Here is a 24,230-nt window from a genome sequence, read left to right on the forward strand (position 1 = left end):
ACCACTGCACAAAATGCTTTTCCTCCCAGCTGCTGCTCTGTGCTGTCTGTGTTCAGGTGAGTGTTTCCAGCCAATCAGGAGCCAACAAAGTCAACCTGTAACAAACACTGTCACACTAACCTTCATCTATCTGTCTGTGTCTCTACAGCACTGGTTACCATGGCAGCAGAACAGCTGATTCAGGACGATTTAACATTGACCAGGAGAGTTGGTGAAAAAGTCAGTTTTACATGTGGAGGGATTAATCAGTGTAGTAGCTGGATATTTTGGATCCAGAGGAATCATGCTAAAACTTTTAAAATTATTCTTGCTATTGATAAAACAGATAATGAAATCAGGTCAGATTATTACAATCATCCTCAGAAAAGAGATTTCTCAGTTGAAATTAATCGTAACGGCTGCGAGTTGAAGGCACAGAAAGTTAAGCGCGATCATTCAGCCACCTACTACTGCGCCTGTTGGTACCCACAGTGAGAAATGATCCCTGCAGCCTGAACAAAAACCAACAGATGAACAGATGTCAAACAGTGTCTGTGACAGGAAGAGAGCAGTAAACCACAGCCCAGCTTCACATGTTTCACCTCCATCTCAGAGTCACAAACATACTGAGCTCAGGGACCATTTTTATTTACTGCTGTCAGAAATTGTTTTCCATCAGATTTACTTATTTATTTCTTTTATTTAATCAGCATGTCCACATCTAAGGGGAAAAATGGAAAAAAAAGTTTCCACCTTAACTTTTGTGATGAACTCAAATAACAGCTGAGGATGATGGTTTCTTCATGAATAATATAGATACCTTGTCTCTTATTTTGGCTCCACTTAAAACAGACAACAGCAGGAACAGGAGAAACCTAAAACATAAAATGAAGACACTGGAGGTGTCCCTGCAGCCTAATGAGAAAGAAAACTTTCCTGCAAAGTCAAATCTTTATAGTTCAACATTTGGAAAACGTTTGAGAAGGATGTGTGTGTTGGGTTTGATTAGGATCAACACACACTGAGCAGGTTCCAGTTGTTTTACTGAAGGTCAATGATTTTTAATTACACAGTAATCATTAACGTTAACATTTGTCATGCTGCCATTCTAACATTTTTCATCCTTTAGTCATCATTTCACATTCATTTATTTTCTATATCAATAACATTTAAATCTAAAAACTTTATTTCAGCTCCTCTTTGTTTGGTCTTTCATCATCTTTGTTTTTTAGTGCATCCAGATATCAGCTCCTCAGTTTTTGAGCCACTGACATCATTTGTTTCTTCACAGTCCTGACAAATGCAGCTTTCCTTTAGTAAATACTTTAGAAAACTAGAACCAATCAAAAATATTACTCAAGTCTAGTCACATTTTCAATTCTAATGTGATTCACTGATTCAAGTCTTAGTATGGGACACTGTCAGGAACTTGAGGTTCGTGTGCTGTTTGGACCCAAAAGCAGAATCAATATGTGTAAACTATTTACAAGTTTTATTCACAAAAAATGTGAACTCAAACTAGAACATGGATTGAAACTGGAAACATAAACAGGAGTTGAAGAAATTTGAGGAAGGAGAAATGTTTGAACATGGAGAACACAAGAAGAGTGACGGAACATGAAGCTCTATAACAGAGGAGAGAGGGGGTACTGGGCAGGAGCACGAGAATGGTTGGAGGTGAGAAGGTATTACAGTGGGGGGTGCTTACTTGCAGGTGGAGGCCGATTAGCCCTGGAGGCGGTGGCCGTGAGAGTGTCCTGTGGCGGGTGAGTACGGTGAGAGGAGCTGGTCTGGTTCAATGAGGTCCAGAGGGGGGGGAATCCAAGAGAGTCACAACAGGCAGGAGGGCAGGCCAAGGAGTGGGGTGAGTATGAAACCTTTGGTTTGTAGACAGACTGAAGTAGTAGAACCAAACAGGACCATTGCAGAATAGTAGCATGTTAGGAGGTGAATCTGATGGAACTGTGAACAGAGAGGCAACATTAAACACGGGACAGACAAGCATGAACTTGATCACAAGGAGGCTGAGTTTAATGGGACATTCTAGTTAACCCTCACATTTAGATTTAGGTGGACAGAACTTCACTGTATCATTTTTTACAACCTTTGCATGCTTAGATGAAGTATGTCAGTCTGACCTGGTGAAAAACTGCTTAGCTTTTCTTAAAGAGGTTTCACTATGTTATCTCCTAACTGTTAGGGCGTAGAAGGACGAAACTCCCAAGATGACCAGTGCCAGGAGCTTCCTGGGAAAGGTAGTGGCCCCTTTGACAAGCAACAGCCCGCGGGACAGAAACCTGTTGTAACTAAAAGATACAGAGAGTTGTGTGTGAGGGTATAAAAGGGACGCTGTGACCCCCTAAGGTTAGAACGCTCATTACTATGAACCTGTGATGTTTTGATGTGTGTGTTCATTCTCCTACATGCTGTAATAAAATGGCTTGACCATAGCTGACCGTGTTGCAGACTTTATTTACAGAAAATTAGTTACCACCAACAGTAGCAGGACGAATTGGCGTAGAGTGGCAGGCAGCGCTGGTTCAAGAACCCTCCTGCTGATTGCCCTGGAATGAGGAGCAGCTGAGGTGCTGGAAGCTTCACCCCAGAGGACGGAAACAATTTTCAGTTGTGTTGCATTTACTATATTTCTTGTATAATCTCTGTGTTAGTTTTTTGTTTATGTTTACTGTTGTGTAATTTAAAAATGTTGTTAGAAGATTGTTTCTATTACCAAGTCATCTATTACTGTACAGCATTACTGATTGAGAAACCTAACTCAAAAGATGTTTGCCTTTAGCACTCACATGTTGGTTATATACTGTCTAGTCAACTGTAAGAGAGAAAAGGGGAGTCAGTGAATCAAGAAGTGCAAAAGATTAGTCAGGAGGAAGTGAGGGCAGCTATGAAGTGGATGAAGAACAGAAAGTCAGTTGGTCTAGATGACATACCTGTGGAGATATGGAGATGTCTAGGAGAGAAAACAGTGGGCTTGTTAACCATAGTGTTTAGTAAGATCCTGGACAGTGAGAGGATGCCTGAGTAATGCAGAACACGTGTGCTGTTATTAATTTTAAAGAACAAGGCTGACGTGCTGAGCTGTAGCTCAACACAAGAATAAAGCGTATGAGCCACGCCATTAAGACATGGACAAGAGTTTGAGAAACTAGATTAAAAAGAGAGGCAATGATCAGTGAGCAGTGTACTGCTCTCTCTCATGCTGAGAACGAGTACTACAGATGTGATGTTTGCTTTGTGGATCTAGAGAAAACATCTCAAAGGGTTCCAAGAGAGGAATTGTGGTACTGTTGGGGATTTTTATGACATATATACACTGAAATGATATTGGGGAAGTGGAGACACATAGGAACACAGCAGGAACAAACTAGACATAACATGGACTTTCATATCATTTCCATAACAGGAAGTGATAAGCATACTGAGACTCAGGCTGACTAAACACACAGAGAATGAGGTAGAGCGCAAGGGACATGGCGAGGGACACAGAAAGAAAGCAAGGGACCACTTATACAGACAGAGACAAGATGGGCTGGGGAGACTAAAGGGATGCTGAAGACAGAACACAGAGATGAAGACTATGACAGACGGGACATGACAATAAGACTGACTTAGTAAGGGAGACCATAAAACACATAGAGATTAAAGAACAGGAGGGGAACACAAGATAATTATAACAAACAATAAGCAAAAGGAAACTAAAATTTAAAAATAAAGACTAGGAAACATAAATCACTCCTCAAGATCAAAATAATAATGAAAGTCAAAAAACACAAGACACTGCATCAAAGACCCAAAACCATGACAGTTTGTTATACCTGACAGTTTACACCTGGTAATTAAAACTGATGTGTGGTTCGATTTTAAAAGCATAAACTGTCCAAAGTTGTATAAACCCCTTATCAGTGAAATTTATATTTGACTTTGGGTAGTACAACGTGTTTTACAGTATTAAAAATGTCAAGTAGAATTAATTACTTACAAAACTAATTAATTATAAAGTCAGCGTAACAGAAATTATTCCTGGCCCTATAAACTAACCTTGGTCAAACCTTTTTGATGTGTAAATATAAAGTCAGGAAAGAAATAGTTTGATGCTGATTTAATAAGTTTGCCTACTAACAAGGCAATGACAGTCTATAGTTTTAATGGTAGGTTTATTTGAACCGTGAGAGACAGAGCAATAACCAAAAAATCCAGAAAAATGCATTTCAAAAAAGTTCAAAATTAATTTGCATTTTTGAAACGCATTTTTCAGGATTTTTTTGTTATTGTTCTGTCTCTCAGTGTTCAAATAAATCTACCATTGGAATTATGGACAGATCGTTTCTGTGTTAGTGGGCAAACCTACAAAATCAGCAGGGGTTGAAATAATTTCTTCCCTGACTGTCATGAATTCTCTCTTACTTTTGCTGTTTTGCTTTGTTGTGTTCAGAATTTTTGGAAGGAATCTCAGGAGAAAGGTTTGTCTTTTAAAAAACAATTTACTTTGCTTTTGGCAGTTGAAATTACAAGTTTACACAGCGCTGTGGACCTCTATGTGAACCGGCAACATGTTTCACAAAAAGGATGACCCTCAAGTGGGCTATACAACATTATATAGTGAGACAAAGACATAGATTATAGCAGCTATCTTCCTCCCGCACGGACGTGGCAGTCTTGGTGTCTTCTCCGAAGCATCCTCTGTTCTCCGTGACCTCGTCTGTAAGAGACAGAAAAGGAAAACACCTCTCTGCCTAGCCTTGATAATCTAATGCTATTATCCACTGTTCTTCTAGTGATTCAAAGTTGGTTTAAAATATCATATTCGGAACTGTCTGACCCAGAGACCTATTCTAATTATAATCTATGTGTGTAAGCGTTTGCAGTTACCCCTCTGCACTCTAAGTCATTTCCTACAATATATCAGTCCGGACAGTAATGTCGAACAAAGCTTATGACCTTCAGAAGACTGAGTGCCAACTCATTATAAGCACATTTGCAGTAAATGTATGAAAATGATTATAACCACTTATTTTCGTAAGAGACATCAAACATTTTCAACCCCAACAGCTTCCCCTTCAGTAAAATCACACTTGCTGTACATCTCTTTCCCTCACAGTGTACTCAGAGACCAGTTTATCATCAAAATCTCTATTTTCTGCATTATTCACTTGGTTATTATGCACCAGTTTAACTATGTGTACAGTGATGTATTTTTATATGACCTCTCTTAAACGAGGCTAATTTCTGCTGTTCAATTCCAAAGGAATTTTAACTTTTTCTAAATTATGCCAAATTGCAGAACTCTTAGGTCTGTCTCTAAAAAAACCCCTCTGCTCTGCTTCACTTAAGCGGCATCAGGTAATGTCCATATATTGATTCATGGTTTTCTTTAGTTCTGTGTCCTGTTACAGTGGGATGCAAAAGTTTGAGCAACCTTGTTAATAGTCATTATTTTCCTGTATAAATCGTTGGTTGTTACAATAAAAACTGTCAGTTAAATATATCATATAGGAGACACACACAGTGATATTTGAGAAGTGAAATAAAGTTTATTGGATTTACAGAAAGTGTGCAATAATTGTTTATACAAAATCAGGCAGGTGCATAAATTTGGGCACTGTTGTCATTTTATTGATTCCAAAACCTTTAGAACTAATTATTGGAACCCAAATTGGCCTGGTAAGCTCAGTGACCCCTGACCTACATACACAGGTGAATCCAATTCTAAGAGTATTTAAGGGGGTCAATTGTAAGTTTCCCTCCTCTTTTAATTTTCTCTGAAGAGTAGGAACATAGGGGTTTCAAAACAACAGGGTAGACTTTGTGGTCGGCCGAGCAGATCCAAAGGTGGGTGAGCAACTTAGCATCAGAGCGCTCCTGGGAAGGAGGGAAAGAAGATAAAATGGGTAGCCTGTGGCTCTGGCTTTAAAGTAGACCCTGAGGCGAACGCGACGGCCGCTCCTTCTACCGCGTTTCCTATAGCGTTTCTTGTGTAGATTCGGAATAGGTAGGTGGAGGAAGCCGGTCGGAGGGTCTGGTCGGAGGGTCCGGTCGGGGCGCGGGTGGCGTCACCCAGGTTCCATCAAGGATCAGCCCGAGAGGAATGAGAGAGTCTTAGATTTAAAAGTGTTTGCCTGTCGTATGTAATCAGTGCACAGCCATTAGATGAGCATAGAAACTAAAGGATAAAAAAAATACAATGCCAAGGTATATAAAGAGCGTAGAGAGGGTAAAAAACAGCGAAGCAGATACAGCCGAGGACGGCAAGCCACGTACACCGGCGCCATCTTGGACATCTTAGAATTGAATTGAATTCAACATCTACACTTTGGAAAAGTGGCAAGAGGGAATCTCCCTCTCAGATCATTTCATGCACCTTTATGAGCAACATTTTATGCTTCCATCATAGCTTAATGAGCCCTCATTCATTTGACCACATTTGATTCATGTCCTGGGATGCATCTATTCCTGGGATAGATGACAGTGTGAAGGAATTCCCAAACCTGGGCGCATGACTCTGGAGAACTTGCATCAAAAACAAAAAAGGCTTTCAAGCAGCCATCAACAGACCTTAGATTGCTGCAAAAAGCAGAAACAAATCTATCTTCTAGTACCAGGCAAGATGAACATTTTCTTGGGGTTCCTTTGGTGCTGAATTCTTCTTCCTAATAGAACCAAGTTTTTTTTCTGACATTGCTCCTTCAGAAATCCAGTTGCTGGTCTAGGAGTTCTGCAAGGGCTGAACCACGCATCCTGTATTTTTTAAACAAAAGAAAAGGGTCGGTAAAGTAACATTTAAAGATTATTTGCAGTTGTTTGGTTAATGTCAAGTTGTCTGTAATCCTGGAGTGGTGAGCTCCAACACTATGCCTGACATTTGCTCAGAGAGGACAAAACAACATCGAAGCAGACCAGTCTGTGGTTGTGAATGCTTGCAATTATTTGTTAGGAGATGGACTAAGCCAAGATCAAGTATCATGTTTCACAGACTTTATACTGTCACAAGCTTGTGCAAACCTTTTTGCCAACTTCGCAATAGATTTTAACAAATCTTATTATTTATGCATCTAAAATGTGCAAATGACTGAAGATGTCACTTGGATGCGTGGCATATAATGTGCATAATAATGTCCCTTTTAAAGAGATAGAAATTGAGTCCATACAAACTGTACATTTAACCCTTTAGCGTTCCGGTCAACCAATTGGTAGAGCACATTTCAGGCCCTATATCTAACTGAGGCTTTCACTGAAATTGACCTACCTTGTTGAGTCTTTTCTACCAATTGGTTTTTTCATCTGTAATGCCAAAACAAAATCCACCAGAAGGCGCTGTGAATGGAAACTGTTGGCTCTTCTTACACCTCTCCCAAACAGGAAGTCAGAAACAAAAAACCATCCAATATATTTTGAGTGTTTTTGATGAAACTACAGTAGGAAGATATAATTTTTTTGATATATGATAGTGTTAGAGGACTTACTAAATAGATGTATGTCACTTGAGAGCATTAAAAAAGTGAAATTAAATGTTTAATAATTTTTTTAAAAAAGTGGTCAACCAAACGGTTGATTTGGCCCTTTATGGTGCTAATGCTAACATAACCTAAATGTTATTATAATTGATTATTTGCCATAAAATCAGACCACTACACCCATTTTGTTTATCCATTGCTATTGATAAATCACATTAAGTGTTAGCACAGCAAGAATATGCTGAAAGAATTTCCTCAGTGAGTCATTTTTGTAACTTTCTGAGTTAATATTTGTAAATATTGTGAAAATCAAGAATGACATGTGGAAATCACAAATATCACAACTGATTACTTTTTAACCAAATTACAGTAGCTGGTAAATTAATATTACTAAGTTTTCAAAATTATAATTTCATGCTGAACAAGTACTATATGGACGCTAAACAATTATATGGCTAAAAATCACATGGTCCTGTGGCATGACACTCATGATACCATCCACCTTCAACCACAGTGTTTTTCAGGTCATGGTTTCATATGAAGCCACTAGGGCTGGCACTCTCCACCAGTATGCCAACAAACCAGATGAGCGGGGCTTTAAATTGTTCTGCCAAGCAAGTTCATCTGGCATCATCCACGACTTGCTGCTGTATCAAGGGGGATCTACATTCTTCAATGCTCCCCTCAGTGAAAAGGAACAGAAGCTCCCTCTAAGGGGCCAAAGTTGTAAAAAACACTATGCAAACCCATAAAAGAACCTCAGCTCTTCACAAGTTTCAGCTTGGTCCAGAACTTGCACACCTCCTTGGGTGTCAGGTGCATTGGTACTGTATGACCAAACTGCACCGGTGGAGCTCCCCTGATGGCAGACAAAGACCTGATGAAGAAGGGCCATGGAGCCTGTTATTACAGGTCTGATGAAGGTCTGATTGCAATGAAATGGTTTGACAAGAAATGTGTCAACCTCCTAAACAATGCCTGTGGGTTCATGGTTCTTTCATCAGTCAAATGGTGGAGCAAAGAATCCAATGCAAAGATCACCATTCCATGCCCATCACTCATCCCTGTATGTAATTAGCATATGGGAGGAATTAAACTACTTTCTGATATGCTATTACACCTGTATAAGACAAGTTATAAGTTACAAGTTAAGGAGATGGCATATTCCACTGTTCGGATACATCCTTGACCTGGTCTACAAGAGGGACTGTGCCCTGCTGGACCAGAAACCGTAGCTCTCAAAAGGTTTCCACCTGGCTGTGTCTGAACCAAGTTAACAAGCCAGCATCTAGAGTTGGACAACCATGATTCAGCTCTCCAAGACCACAGAATAAAAGCTACACCCAAAGACCCCAATGACCAAAACCACAAGCAGATGTCCTGGATTTCCACTGTTTTTATTTTATTTTATTATTTATTTTTTAAAAACAAAACTGATTTTGCACAGTAGCATTCAATCAGAAGTGGCCTGAATGTGAGTGTTTCGTGCTGTACCACATTTTTCACATTTGCAGATGAAAAAACTATGTATTTTGTTGTTTGATATAATACTTTCCTTTGATGGAATGAAAACAGCAATGTTCATTGGCATGCTGCTAGAAATAAACTGTATCCAATGCCCTGGATAGTTTTTGTTATTAATATAATTATAATTTGGCCCTTTATTTGATTTTTTTCAACTGTATCGTCTAATGTAATTGTATTTGCATGACATTTCATACTTTTACCATAAGGAGACATCTCAACCGTTTGGTAGAGATCAATATTTTAAAAACTACAGGGTCTATTGAAAAAAAAAAATTGATTGTGGTTATTACTCACCCAAATCAATAAGAAATGCAAACAAAAAAAATTTCCATTGCTTTTTTCTTGGTGAGGACATCAAAGGGATTTATTTTTATAATATTTTTTTATAATCACAGTGACACTCAGTATACTGATTGAAAAACTGACCAGTATTCAGGTTTTTTAATTATTGTTTTGTGTATCCATTGAAGTGTAGATACTAACATATCCTGTGCCATGGCAGTCCTTTAAACATGAAAACTGATCAACTATTGATGCTGCCAAAATTGCCCTTATTCCTGAAGTTGGGCTGCAAGCAAAAACAGTTGCATTTAATAAAATTGGATAAACAAAAACTTTCCTTTTCTGTAGATTTCTTATAAAATAAACAAATACAAAGAACAGAATTAAAAAAAAAAAAAAAAGAAATGAAACATTTTTAATTGATCCTCTTTGTTTTCACACACACACACTTTAGGAGCTGCCACTGGAGTCATTTTATTTGGGCCAGGACAGCACAGTGTCCCTGACATTCTGACCAAGAAGCCCAAATGTAGCCACAGTGAAATTGACAAACAAACAAACAAACAAACAAACAAACAAAAACCACCAACAACAACAACAAAATAAAAACATGACTGATTTCATTATGTGCAAGAAATACTCACTTTTCTCCATAGCGCTGCATTAAGTTAATTTGGACCCTCCATCCTTCATGTATGGATATGTGCTGGTGTTCTTCAAGACTGGCAACCTAAGATATCCCCCCAAGTGTACCTCACGGATGTTCTAAAGTTAAATAATCAAAGTTAAAACACTTTTAATGGTCATTTTAGAATAATTGAATCTACTTGTGATGGCTGCAGTTACAGCCACGCAGTGTCAATATCTACCAAACATCAGTATTACAATGGAGGCTTAACCATAACACTTCACTTACATTTTTCTTTCTTTAAATATAGGATTTAATTTACAGGAAAATAAAGAATTGGTTTTGCTGTAGAATTAATTTACTTATATAATCAAATTATACTGTATTCTAAAATAAGTGCACACATTTTAGTTTACACTGTTATGTATGTATGATTTAATCTTTCTTTGTTTTCTGAGTTACTTCAGTGGCAGCTACTATCAGTCCCTTGGTTGATGAGCTAAAAGTTGGAGCAAGTCTATGTGGGGACCTGCAAATTGGGTCATACCACATTTCTGGATCATCAGAGGAAATGGAATTTGTGATGTTAGTTTTAGTTGGGTTTTGTGTGTTCTACGCCTTTCTGTGTTTTTGTTGGCTGATCAGCCACTGTTTAAGTTTCCCCTTTGTCTCGTTTAGGTAGGTTAGTTTGCTTGAGTTAGTAGTATTGTTTTTTACCAGCTTTCGAGAAGAGTTCTGTTACTTTGACCTCTTTTATGGGCACAAGATTTTGAATTTTCCGTATAATTTAACCAAGTTTGTTTCAGGGTCAAATAAAAAAAATGTTTTTTGCACTTTAACCTGTGCCTGACGTTCCTTCACTGCTCGGTCCATCACGATACTACAAAGTTAGCAGGGATAGCATTTCTCATTTTTAATTTTCATTAAAGTGAATGTACATAGATATAAGTTTAAAAATATATATATAAGCAAGTGTGATTGCACAGCTTGTGTACCCTGAACCAATCATTCGGGCAATTAAGTCGGTGACTTTCGTCTGTGAAGTAGTGACAGGCTGCTTTCACACAGTGTCATAGAGTAGCTAGCACTGCCTCCATCTAAGTGAAGAGTAGATTAGCTGTATACTGAGAGGGTCTGAATGCAGCCAACATTCTCAGCCCCGCGAGGTTAACCCTTTCACAACTGTAGTGGGATTTCTCTTTAATGTATTGTCTTGATGAAGATGCTTTGATGTCACTTGGTTTTAGGCTACGTCCACACTAGCCCGGATAGATTTGAAAACGGCGTTTTTGTCTGAAAACGCTCTGCATTCACACCAGCATTTTCACAGAGTTGTGTGTCCACATTGAAATGGCTCAAAACTCTTAAGTTCCAGTACTGCGCATGCGTGAAACGCAAGAAGATTCAGCCTGCCTCATTTCTGTCTGCCGCTTATTTACTTTCTGGCTCGTTGAAACGTCGCGGCAAAATGTTGAGGAAAAGCACCGAGTTTTTTAAATGGACTAACAATGAGGTGGAGTTGTTGCTGCGAGTAACACAAAAGTACAAAGTTGCAAAAGCGAGTGAGAATTAAAGAATTTGTAGAAACGCTATCTGGAGCATGTACAAACTGATATTAATCTTTAATAGGGCTGTCAAAATTGAGAGCAATCAAAACAACTGCTGTATAATGCACTCCGCTATCTTTGTTTAATTGGTCACATGACTGCATCACATGACTAAAATGCATCATCGTTTTAGAAAGTGTGCTTTTTCGAGTTTCCACACTGCGACGGGACAGCTCCATTTTGAAAAATATCTGTTTTCGAGAGCGTTTTCAAAACGCTGGGTTTTCCTTGGGGAAAACGCCGTCTCAGTGTGGACGGGAGGCCAAAATGGAGAGAAAACGATGCGTTTTCAAACGAAAATGCATTAGTGTGGACGTAGACTTAGCGTGTCCTGTTCACACCTTATTCATGCCGGTAAACAGATGACGGGAGCCTGGTGAGTCCCAGGAAATGGAAGTTCATATGGGAAAGTTTGAGCCCAGAGTGGGGCAGATTCTCACAGGTGATAGAGGTTTTCTGTTTAGAGCCAAGGTGTGAACTACAACTGTAAAAAGCCTTTTGTTCCGTGACTGTTTTAAAAGGGACCTGAACTGTTCATTGTCAGAGACGACTCTCAGTGCCCCCTGACTGACGTCTCTCCTCATGCATGGGAAATAAAGGCGTAAGTTTCACAGAAATGGCTTATGTATAAAGAAGGTTAATAGTTGGTTTGGGCGTGATCATATAGGCTGTGAGGCCCACGTTTAATAATCACGCTAAGAAGTTCAGTGAGCTATCTGCAAAAGCCTGGTTAGTCTACCAGCTGTACAAGGTATTTGCTATAATTGTATTGTAATATTGTGAAAATTTGTAATGTCTGGTGTTCTAATATTTTATGTTTTAATTTAGAATGCACAAGACTGTAAAGTTCTTCTTCTAGGACCTCCAAAGTGGCAGGCGGCCACAAGGTAATTTTTTATTTTTATTTTCTGTTAAAGCACAAGTGTTACTTTTAATAGACTGAAGCACTTAAAGCCTTTGTGTTTTATGTTTGTAGTTTTCACGGTGTTCAATAAATGCAGCAAAGCGCCCATCTTGAAGAAGCCGTGCCTGTGTTGTCATTTCGGAGTTACAAAAAGTGTTGGGTTTTAACTGCTCATCATGTCTGCAGGCTTTGTTAACGAATTTCCACAACACAACTTAGCCTTGTGTGTTGACTAAGAACCAAAAGGCTTAATATAAATGATATTTAGAAGGCAGTAAATTAGTGTTTTTTTATTTTACTTTGATTACACGTAAATTTTGGAGTGGCGGACCTTAAAGCTACTGAGGTCTCAGAGTGAGGATTGAAGATGGTGGCTAAATATTGGTGGTGGCAGTATAAATACTTATGTAGGTTGCTGTTGCCATCCCAAGTGCAGGTATGCTCGTGCCCTTTGTGTGGTCTAGTGAACGAAGGAAAGAAGGGGATCAAAGTATTAGCGCAATCTACCCTTAAAAAGTCTAAATGGGACAAATGATCATTTCCTTTAAATTTTAAAATAAAAAAATGTTGTTATCAACATAGAGGTCATTTAGGTTAAATTAAATAATTGAATTGAATTAAATAGTTAGACTGTGTTCCTTTTTCTTTTTTTAACCTTTTTCCCCACAAATGCAACACCCAATCTCATAATTTCTTTGTTCTGTATACAGTGATCTCTAAATAGTTTGTCAAACACAGCAACCTCAGCCTCATTTCAAATAATAACTTTAAAAGATGATATCAAGCATTTTTAAGTTGAAATAGCTTTCTTCATCACAAGCTGGCTGGTGTAATCTGTTAAAAGACCTTTGACGAGTAGGTAAAGTTCTAGAATAAACTAATAAATTGCATTATCAACCATATGATTTTCAAACTGTTAGAATTCACCTTTTACTTACCACGTTTTATTTCATAGTAGAGGAGAAGTCCAGTGATATCTGATCAGGTCACAGTCTAGTTGAAAATGGCAGTTTGTGAAGAATGATCTGGCTTCTTCTGAGGCTTATCTTCAACTCTAACAATTGGGTAAACTTTTTACCCAATATTTTATCAAAGCTGCCCAACCTATGACCCAACAGAATGAGTCAAGCTGTGGAATGAATTGAAGAACCCGGCAAATTACTAACCCAACTCCTGAGTCATGACTTTTGAACCAATATTTGGTCACAATAACCCAACTTACGAACCTACGGCTTTTACCCCGAAGTTGAGTTATGAAAATAACCCAGCATTTTTTTAAGTTTTAGTAACCAGGGCAGCACAAGCTGAGATTACTCTTGTGCCAAAGATGGAATCAGATTTTGAACTTTTCATCCTGGATGCCATCATGAAATTCATCCATATCAGGAGATGTTCCAGATCAAAACTCTTTTTTACATGCAGATGCAACAAAAGTGCTGCAGTGACAATGTCACGGCCCGGAGGATCAGCAGGCCGCTGATTAGTAGTTTTGTCTCCCTCTCTCTCCCTCCCTCTCTCTCTCTTGCCTTCTCTCTCTCTCTCTCTCGCCAGGGCCGAACTCACTGCAGGTTCACGCCCTCGGCTCACGCCCCTCTGAAGAGGAAACACCTGGGCCTCATTAGTGCAGCCGGCATTTAAGCCAGGGGAGTGACTTCTACTCATCGCTGGATCGTTATGTGTGACTTGTATCCCCTGGACCCGACCTTGTGTTCCCTGAGTGGATTCCTATTTTTGTGAGTGTTTGGAGAGAGACTGATCGCGAGTGGAGACTGTCTGAAGAGGAGCAAGTGTCTTTTCCCCTACCTGGATTCCCCGGAGCCTTTTTCACTGTCACTGCTTTGTATATAGCACCACCCCTGCACTATTTGTATATACACCTGGTGGAACTGTAATAAATACCAACTGTGTGCCCCTAAGCTTCTGAGTCCTGTGTGTGAGTCTTCAAGCGAACCGTGACAGACAAAGATGGAGATAAAGATACAGGATTAATTCATCATGTAAAAGAAATACATATTTAACATACACAGAGCAAAACATCTGCATTAAGCATCAGGGAGATTTATTTGTGGAAGAGAGGAAATGAAAGGGCCGTTGAAAATCTTTGAGCACTTAAGCATGACATGGTGAAGCTCTAAACGGGACAACCCTAATGTGTCTGAATAAATGGTGAGTCATTTAGCATAAATACCACGAGTGATGATCATTTTAATAATGAATAGATGACTTTTTTTACTCAATGTGTATTTTTAATTCTGTCTCTGTGCTTTTTGTTCTTTAGGCCTTTAGTGAGCTGTCCATGGTGCTGAACAAGTATAAATCACTATTTAACTACTTGGAATTTTCCTTTGGATTTTATCCGTGCTCATTCAGTCACTTTTAATTCCCAAACACAATAAAGTGTTATTTTTGTTAGTTAGAGGAAAGGGTAGGACTGAACTATTAAAATGAACTCCCCGATCCTCCACTGCCTAAACAGCATCTTTCCTCCCTCTGTTTTCTATCTTTGTCTCTCTGTGAGTGTGGCATTTGTGGTGTGTGTGATGTGTGTCGGTGGGGTTTGGCAGTTCTGCTGGTTCCTGCTCCTCCTCGGCTGGAGCACCTGCAGTAACTGATAATCAGTCCAGCACATCAGTTTGGAAGAATTTGACTCCATTTTTGACACAGAGCAGCTTTAATTCTGACATGTTGGGTTTTCTCACATGAACTGCTCGCTTCCAGCTCTTTCACACCATTTCTGTTGGACTCTGTTGGACTCGGTTGTTCCAAAGCTCTATTTTTAACAGCAGGCATGGACGCTTTGTGTTCCTACGAGGCTGCTGGAGCTGATTGAGGCCACTCAGTACAACACTGATGATTCCAGCAGACATGACACAGCACATTTCAGAAGCATCCCTGAAGCATCTCTTTGCTCTGCACCACTAAAAATAACTCTGGATCTATTTTTTACAGAAGCTCCATCAAGCTGCAGAAAACAGAGGAAAATGTGCAGCACAGAAGAAACAGCAAAGGAAATCCTGTCAGTGCTGGAAATAGAAGAGCCTGTGCAGACCAACATGTTTCTCTTCTAAAATACACCAGGTGTGGTTTGAAGGACGCAACAAAACCACATCAGAAAGACATCAGAGACTCATCACATCACTCGCTGGATTCACTGGATTATTTTTCTTTCACCATTATTTGGAACAAAGAAAACAAACGTGACTGGTTTGTGTCATTGTGGTGCTGCATGGCCCACTTTCTCCTGAGATTCAGTTCACAGACACATGTTCTGATAGTTTTCTTTACAATTTGCTGCTAGAATTCAAAATTGATTGTGTGATTAATGATGGTGAGCCAGATGGGCCAAACCATGATCCTATCAGCAGCATGTTTCATTGTAGTGGTGCATCATTGATGGGATAAATGGACTGGTGCTTATATAGTGATTTTCTATTTTCATGTGGACTAAAGTAGTGGACTGACCAACAGACTGACATTAAGATCAGAGCCGTGCTGCTAGTGTGGCTAAAAGAAAAGAGAAGAAGAGACAGTCATGTTGATATGAACATTAGAGAAACACATCATGGAGCTGAAATATGATCCTGCTTCCTCATTTGGACTCATTCACCTCAGCTGACACGTTCAACAGCAGGTTTTTGTAGCAGTCTGTCTCACTGTGGGAGGAGGATGGTACTTCATCTTTGGCTCTGGAACTAAACTGTCTGTAACAGGTAAGAACAAACATTTATTTTCCTTCAGTTGTTTTATTGTAGAAGCTGAAAATGTGTTTAAAGTCAGTTTCTGCTGCTTCAGGCTTTACATGTTAGTTTTTCATCATTAGTAGAGAATTCATCTGCAGCCATTGTTACATAAGAAAAGCTCAATAATCTCTGAAAACATGTTGAAATCTCACTGAACAACTAAAGTTATTCTTTATTTCTGCAAATATTAGTGATGTTACAAATATTTAGGATTTGATCCTCTCAGTGATTCTGCACCATCTGCTGGTTTTTAACACAAGATCATATTTGGTGTTAAAAATAATATGTTTGGTATTAAAATGTACATAGAAATGTCAGCTTTGGTTAAATGTAAATAAAAACATTGAGAAATGTGTTTGTTCAGAAAGTCTTTTTTCTAAAGAATATATGAATATGTGAGTTAAAACCGATACTGTTAAAAAATAACAATAAAAAAAATCATGTTTATTTAGCAAGTAATGATTTAATAAACATATTTATGTGTGTTCAAGAGCAAAATAATAAATATTTTTAACGGTTAAATTAATGTATTATTTAAGAATATTTTTTAAATAAAATAAAAAATAAATAAAATTACAATTTTATAGAAAATAAAAAACATTCTAACTTTACATATAATGGTGCAAACTTAAGTGTTTCAATCCTGATGGACTGTTTAAATTTATTTAAATCATATTTGACAAAATTAAATACATTTAGGAAAAATAGAATAGAATAGAATAGAATAGAATAGAATAGCCTTTATTGTCATTGTACAGAGTACAACGAAATTGGAGTGCCATTCCCTTGGTGCAAGTTTCAATAATAAATATAAATGTAAAATATAAAAGTACAAAAAAACAATCGTAAGTACTCAAACAATAGTATGTACAATATATACAGGATAGCAGCATTAATATAATGACAGTGACGGTATGGAATAGGTTCAATTGTTTTGTGCTTATTTACTACGGTGATAGCTCTGGGAAAGAAGCTATCCCTGAATCTGTTTGTCCTGGTTTTATGTGACCTGTACCGTCGGCCTGACGGTAATAGTTCAAACAGTTGGTTGCTGGGGTGAGAGTGGTCCTTGATGATATTGCCAGCTCTGCTGAGGTACCGAGAGTTTGCAGTGACCTCCAGGTTGGGCAGAGAGCAGCCAGTGTAAATATAATAATAATAATAATATCATGAGGTAAATGTTAGTTCTCAAGAACAGCATCAGACGGCGGACATTTCAGTATAATTGAATCAATATTTTCAAGTCTGTTACATCAAGTCATATTTGCTTCACACTTTACACATTTGAAAAAAACAACAACAACATAATTATAAAAATATTTCATTTCATTCATAAAAACTATGAAAATACTTGTGAAAAGAAAACACTGACATTCTATTTCAGTGTTAATTTTATTAAATTAAAGTGTTTAATATTAAATATTTAAGATGTTATCTCAACGCTGTGAGCTCTGAAATTTTTTTATTAAACTTTTAAATAATAAAAAAATATATGTTAAATGTCTTTGTTATTATTATGAAATTAACCATAAAAGTCCTAAAAGGAGAGAGCTTGTTCAAGCTGGCAGTGGATAATAGAGGGAACATCACTGACACACTGTGAGTCCAAACACAAACAGAACCAGTGGTTCACACAATTCAGAATCACCAGTTAACTGAAAAAACTTGTATTTGGATTGTAGATGGAAATCAGAGCACCCAGAAAAGAACGACACAGGCACCGAGAGTTCCTGCAAACACACAGCAGAGCCCCACCCGACCAGCAGGTCTGACCCCACAACCTTCTCCCTTTGAGGCTACAGCGCAAACCACCACATCACCATGTCACCATTTATGTTTTCAAATATTTCTTATGAAGCTAAAAAGAGGAAACAACAGAACATAATCTCTGTGTTTTTCAACCAGCAGGACCCAGAGTCCACGTGGAGGGGAACAGCTCCCTGCTGTGTGTGCCCCCAGCCATGTTTCCCCACCTGGTCCAGCTGTCGTGTAAAAGACAGAAGAAGAACGGCCGGCTGGAGGAGCTGCCCCCTGCTGAGGGAGAGCAGCTGGAGCTCAGAGAGGCGGGACGCAACACCTCCATCTTACTGATCCATCAGCAGGAGAAAAGCACATATGAATGTACCTGCTACGTGAAGCACGAGGGGGGCACAGTGGAGGCCCAAACACAACAAGGTAATGAAGGCTTGGTGACTGTGTTCAGCAGTGATTCAGCTTCATGTGGAGATGCTGTCAAAGAGAGCAGAGCAGCAGAGGACTGACATTTCTCACTGCAGCTCCAAACATTTGACTCCTTTTCTGTTTCAGAGCTTCCAGCTCCAGCAGCCTCCTGTCCTCCAGAGAGAGAGCCAGCAGACCTGCCAGCTCTGCAGCCAGCTGACTGTAAGATCACCTGCTGCCTCTCTGCATGGACAGCTCCAATGTCCAATGAGGGAGCTGGAACAAGTTTAGGCTCTTAAAGTTGCACTAATTGATCAAATCTTCATCCAACAAGCTCTGATAAAGCCACTGTACACTAGCTGCTCAGCACCAAACAGCAGACAGACCATAATATGTCAGAGATCAGTTTGTTAGCTGCTTGTGGAGTTCTTCTGCCCCCAAGTGGACACAAACACTACATCAATTCATCCACTTGAAGAAGAAGCTGTGACTGTTTCTATTTGGACTTTTTCTCCTTGATCTGAGAGGAATAACCCGACTGTCTGTCTGTCTCTTTGTGTCTGTCTGTCCTTCAGTGTCCTTCCAGTCTCAGTGCAGGGTGAAGCTGCTCTGCCTGCTGTACACAGTGCTGATAGTGAAGAGTCTGGTGTACTGCTGTGGACTCTCTCTGCTGATGATGCTCACAAACAAGGGAGCGTCCACCAACTGCACACATGCTGACTGACTGTTTCCTGCTCGCCTTTTCTCACCATCACATCTCATCAATTCATCTCATTCATCACTTTGATCACAAATGTTAGTTATGATGTGTTGTGCTTATTTTGCCTTTTTCTTCAACAGTTAGAAGATCATCTGAAATAAATACATCTTTACATGTATTGTTGCTCTGAGTTAGAATTCTTTTTGTACTTATTGTGACTTTTATTGTAGTAACAAAAATCATCAGGAATATTTTTATCACAAGTTTTTGTTTGATTTTCAAATGTCAAACAGTGTAGTTGTGTTTGTGTGAATAATAAAGATTTGAAGATGAAGAGTTTGATTCTACTTTCATTGTGTGATCAACAACAACCCGTGTGAGTGAAGCACAAACTGACTGTATCCAAACTTGCTCTCCTGCAGCAGACGGGCTGTGTGGGTTTCTGCTCTGCAGCCTCCACACCGTTAGCTGTGTCTTTTCACTTTAATAACACAATGACAGTTACAAGCATGAACTCTGCTTCAAGAATGATTCCAGGAAGGATCTGTGTTCTTCACCTGTGAGAGAAACAGCTCAAATCCTCAACTCAGAGCTGACAAATGAACTTTAATGGAATCAAAGGAGAGACCATGAAGCCCCTGCAGTCTGCTCAGCTCCCATTTTATTACCTGAGCTGAGTTTTTCATTCTGGATATCACACACGTAAGAACAGATCAAGTCTGAACAGCAAATGTTGGAGAATCATTTTGAAGTCTTGCTAAATGTCCTTATTATTACAAAAACTACTGAATGATTCAGAAAATCCTTTCCAACAAGCAGAAATATGCAAACAAAGTAGAAACAAGGCAACATGAGTCATTCAGATGCAGATAACATATTCTCCTTATTTTGAAGAACACAGTCATGAAATCTTTCTGTGTGTCATTCATTGAGTTGAAGTGCCTAATAGAAGAGGAAAAGCAGCAATAATCAATGATAGCTGAGACATTGAGAACATGGCTGTATGCCTGCTATCATAACAGCAAACAAAGCACACAAACAGCAAACAGACAATAATGTGCTCGCAGCTTGTTGTGTGTTGTGTCATTTTTGACATTTCATGAAGTCACAAAAATGTGTGCGACTCATTAAAGGAGTCTGTACGTGTCAGTCAGTGCTCTGTATTCATGTGTTCACCTCATTAAAGTCACTCAGACACTTTTCTCCTCCAAACTTACAGCACAGCTTCATATTTCACTGACTGATTCTTTCATTACATCCATTAAGGGTCACACAGTGAAATTAGTGCAAACTTACAAATGTGTTGCAACAATTTTGGCCTCCAAACTGAACTTTGAGACAAACAGTGAAGCTGTGAGCAAAAAGAGGCTCCAGTGTGTGTCATGGTGGAGGAAACTGTTGTATTCCCACATTAAAAACATGCTGATCTTATTGGATTTTTCCCTCAAAGTCTTTTTCCTCCTTTTTCTCTTCATCCAAATGTTCTAGCAGGCTGACTGTGAGTCCCTGTTGAACCTGTACAGCAGAAAGTAACAGCAGTCAGCGGCCTCCACTTGACTTCATGACTTCAACCCCTCGCACAGTCACTTTCACTTTCTTCCTTCTGTCTTTTAGTCCTAAAATGTAGAACAACACCAGATCCAAATATTTGTGTCCTTCACTCACATCTTCAAATGATCCCTTCCATATCAGAGATGATACAAAGGCAACATTTGTCTTATTTCTCTTTCATGAATCAAAAAGTACTTTTGTACTGTTGTGTAAATGTGTGTGTAAAGGTGGATGACTGCCTGCTGCAAATGAAATCTAACCATGGCTACAAATAAATGAAGCTGAAGCTGACGTGAAACACAGCCCTGTTTTTATTACTGTTTATAGATATTAGAATTGATGAGCATCATTTGAATGATTCTTAAAAAGGCTTTAATGAATCCTTCAGTCTGAAACCAACTTGGAACAAAACACATTAGAAGATGTGGGAAAGAACCACAGTGTGCACATATTTAAACACACAACACAACCACATGTGTTTGTTTCAAATAAGATTTTTACTCTAAATGTTGTTAAATATGATTTTATGTTTTTTTAACTACTTTGTGTGCAATTTATGAACTTTTAAATAATTTTTTCCACCATATTAATTTGTATTTATAATTTATTTATAATTTACTTACTTTCTGTTTCTATATTTAGTGTTTTCATCACAGCTGTTAAACAACAGATAACAGTGTGTGTTAGTAAATTCACAGCAACATGAATGTTTCTGAGTGTTTGTGCATCATGTGACCCAGATTTTTGGATCTGCTGTCAGATTGAAATGAAGACGATGAAACCACAGCAGCTTCAGCTGAGCTGTCAATCAGCAGCAGCAGTCTTATCTGTGGGCCGCAGGGGCTGATGGGAGCTTTGAGGACCTGTTAGAAACCACGTGGCCCTCGTCTGATCTCACAGCTCGTCCTTGTTTGGCCTCAGCTGCATCAGAGCGCCACTTCTCCCCAGGTTCACCAGAGGAAACACCACTGCACAAAATGCTTTTCCTCCCAGCTGCTGCTCTGTGCTGTCTGTGTTCAGGTGAGTGTTTCCAGCCAATCAGGAGCCAACAAAGTCAACCTGTAACAAACACTGTCACACTAACCTTCATCTATCTGTCTGTGTCTCTACAGCACTGGTTACCATGGCAGCAGAACAGCTGATTCAGGAGGATTTAACATTGACCAGGAGAGTTGGAGAAAGTGTCTCCTTCAGCTGTGGAGGGACTGAACAGTGTTATTTCAATCCACGTGAGGTATTCTGGTATCAGAAAAAAGAAAGAGAAACATTCAGAGTGATTGGGTATACAGTTAAGCGTAGTGGTAGCTGCACGCTTAACAAAGGATACGGTCATCCTCAGGAAGATGACTTCATATCTGTCGATAAACAGGACAGCTGTGAGTTGAGCATAGGAAAAGTTAAACCTGATCATTCAGCCACCTACTACTGTAACTGTTTGAAGGAGGATCCCCACAGTGAGAAATGATCCCTGCAGCCTGAACAAAAACCAACAGATGAACAGATGTCAAACAGTGTCTGTGACAGGAAGAGAGCAGTAAACCACAGCCCAGCTTCACATGTTTCACCTCCATCTCAGAGTCACAAACATACTGAGCTCAGGGACCATTTTTATTTACTGCTGTCAGAAATTCAATTCTATTTATTTCTGTTTAAACAGATTTTTCATCCTGTTTTAAGACAGAAACAAGAGGAACAGATGACATCAAACTTCCAAATGTAAACAAATGTATCCTCAGTCCCACAAAAACATTTATTCAAAGTGAAAGAAAAACAGATTGTGTCAACTGAATCAAAGTCCATCCCTCATTCACAGTGTTAATGTTCTCTTCATGAAAACTCTTCCAGCAGCACTTGTTGTTTAACACCTTTCAGTACATTTAACCAGACACTTGGACTGATGTCAGGTCAGGATTTTGTCCTTCTAGCAGCGGCTCATTAGGACGCTGATTTTGTTGGACACATTTCCATCTAGTTGGTTCTGAAATTGTCCAAACCCAGCAGGTCATGGCCGCCCTGACCTGGTTGTGTCAGAGGTTTGTTCCCTGAAAAACAGAGCTGCTCCTTCCCACTGTCTGCAAGTCCTGCTAGTAAGGAAATGTTGTACATTTAGTGTTTCTGTTCATGATGTTGAAAGGTTTTAATTCCATCTTTGGTTTTAAGTCCTGTTAGTCGTGCTTTATCCTCACATCCTCGGAAGAGGCGGACGCACTTTTTCTCCTCTCCCTTATCTTCCCTACTTATGTCCTTGTCTAGTCTCGTGTTTTTTTTGTATTTTCCCTGGAACACTCTCTCACAGTCTGTTCTCTAAAACCTAAAAGAGGAATTATGGATTGGATCAACTGGTCCCTAAATGCAATTGACACCCTTTCTCAACGAGAAGTCTGGGCTTGGGTGAGCCTGACTGCTGAAGATATCTACCTATTTGGAACCATGGTCACAGGGTTCTTGCTGATCGGAGCTGGCTTGGCCCTGACTTATCGAAGAATTAAGAAAGCGGAACCGGCTGTTCAAACCCCCACAAAGCTGCCCGCTGGGATTGGAACGATGGGAGAGGCGTGAGTTTCTGAAAATGGGCCCATTGAGTGCAGCACGGATAAGATCTTGGAGAGACTACGGCTGCTGTGAATACTCAGAATAAGATCTCTGACTGCAGACTGGATGCATCTCGGAAGGGCTCGCTCGGAATAACATCTCTGGGCGCAAAATTGGATGACATCTCGGGGAGGCACACTGCCGTGAGTTCTCAGAAATTGGCTCCTTGAGCACAAGAAATGACAACATCACAGAACGCAAGTATGGCGAAGCTCGCGGCTCTCCAACGGGAGATTGAGAGACCAGTGTTGGACTGTAGAGCTGCTTTGAAATTCATATGAGCTGTTCGCACTAAAGTAAAAAATAACATCACTTATGCGGATACCCCTTCGGTGCCAGCTACAAGGCTGGAGCTGAACAAAACACCCTGATAACGACTGTGTTTAGTCTGTTCCTTCCAATTCCATGCAAGGCCACCTGGGTTGGCTGGAAGACTGTTTACTTAGCCTGATAGGGCAGAGGACACTGTCTCAGCTGAACTATGGACACGCACACACATATACTTCACACTGATGTATATATCAGTATACATATACATATACTGATACTGATAAGCACTCACCGATGCATCACCCTCCCTACCCCGGATCCAACGCCACCTCCAACGCTTACCTCTGATGTGGACATCGGGTCAGCTGGAGGTGCAGTCGAAAGATTGCAGCGGTCCCAGATCAGATGTACACACTGGAACTCTTTCCCATGTTGCTGTCTGTGTTTATTGTGCTATGGTGTGTTGATATCTGTGCATTCCTGTATTATCCTTCTGTGTTACACATTTCAATGTTATTTTTCCTCGCTACCTGGCCTGACCTGTCTCCCCAATGTGATGTTTGTATTGTATGTACGGTCGACAAGGTCTGTCATCTCGGTTGTGGACAAAAGACCTGCAACTGACAAATAAAGGCTATCTCATCTATCTCATCATCCTCACATAGAGAATTTAGGAAACATGTCGTCCTGAACAAGCAGCTTGTATTAAGATATGTGGTCTGAGCCTCCTTCAGCTTTCAGAATAAACATGAGTTTTACATAATTTTGTCTCTGATTGAAAGTAAACAGGAAGGAGATGAAAAGCCAACAGAAGTGTCCTG

General features: G+C 39.5%; 1 protein-coding gene across 1 annotated transcript; it reads left to right on the forward strand.

Annotated features, from left to right (window-relative positions):
• The first annotated feature begins 1,596 nt into the window (after positions 1 to 1,596).
• Positions 1,597 to 19,330, forward strand: LOC120741757. Its single transcript, XM_040044788.1, has 7 exons — positions 1,597 to 1,656; positions 2,180 to 2,281; positions 16,028 to 16,106; positions 17,819 to 17,902; positions 18,045 to 18,311; positions 18,444 to 18,518; positions 18,872 to 19,330. The coding sequence occupies exons 1-7, from the start codon at positions 1,597 to 1,599 to the stop codon at positions 19,018 to 19,020; spliced, it is 816 nt and encodes a 271-aa protein (XP_039900722.1). The 3' UTR covers positions 19,021 to 19,330.
• The last annotated feature ends 4,900 nt before the right edge of the window (positions 19,331 to 24,230 follow it).

This window comes from Simochromis diagramma, unplaced genomic scaffold, assembly GCF_900408965.1.
Source record: "Simochromis diagramma unplaced genomic scaffold, fSimDia1.1 OVJJ01000396.1, whole genome shotgun sequence".
Taxonomy (NCBI): domain Eukaryota; kingdom Metazoa; phylum Chordata; class Actinopteri; order Cichliformes; family Cichlidae; genus Simochromis; species Simochromis diagramma.

What these genes read in the sequence shown, in the direction of transcription:
- LOC120741757 (XM_040044788.1), top strand. Translation starts at nt 1,597, where the DNA reads ATGAAGCTCTATAACAGAGGAGAGAGGGGGTACTGGGCAGGAGCACGA. An exon ending in AACTAAACTGTCTGTAACAG is followed by an intron (nt 16,107 to 17,818) that starts GTAAGAACAAAC and finishes TTTGGATTGTAG; the next exon opens with ATGGAAATCAGAGCACCCAG. An exon ending in AGCTCTGCAGCCAGCTGACT is followed by an intron (nt 18,519 to 18,871) that starts GTAAGATCACCT and finishes TCTGTCCTTCAG; the next exon opens with TGTCCTTCCAGTCTCAGTGC.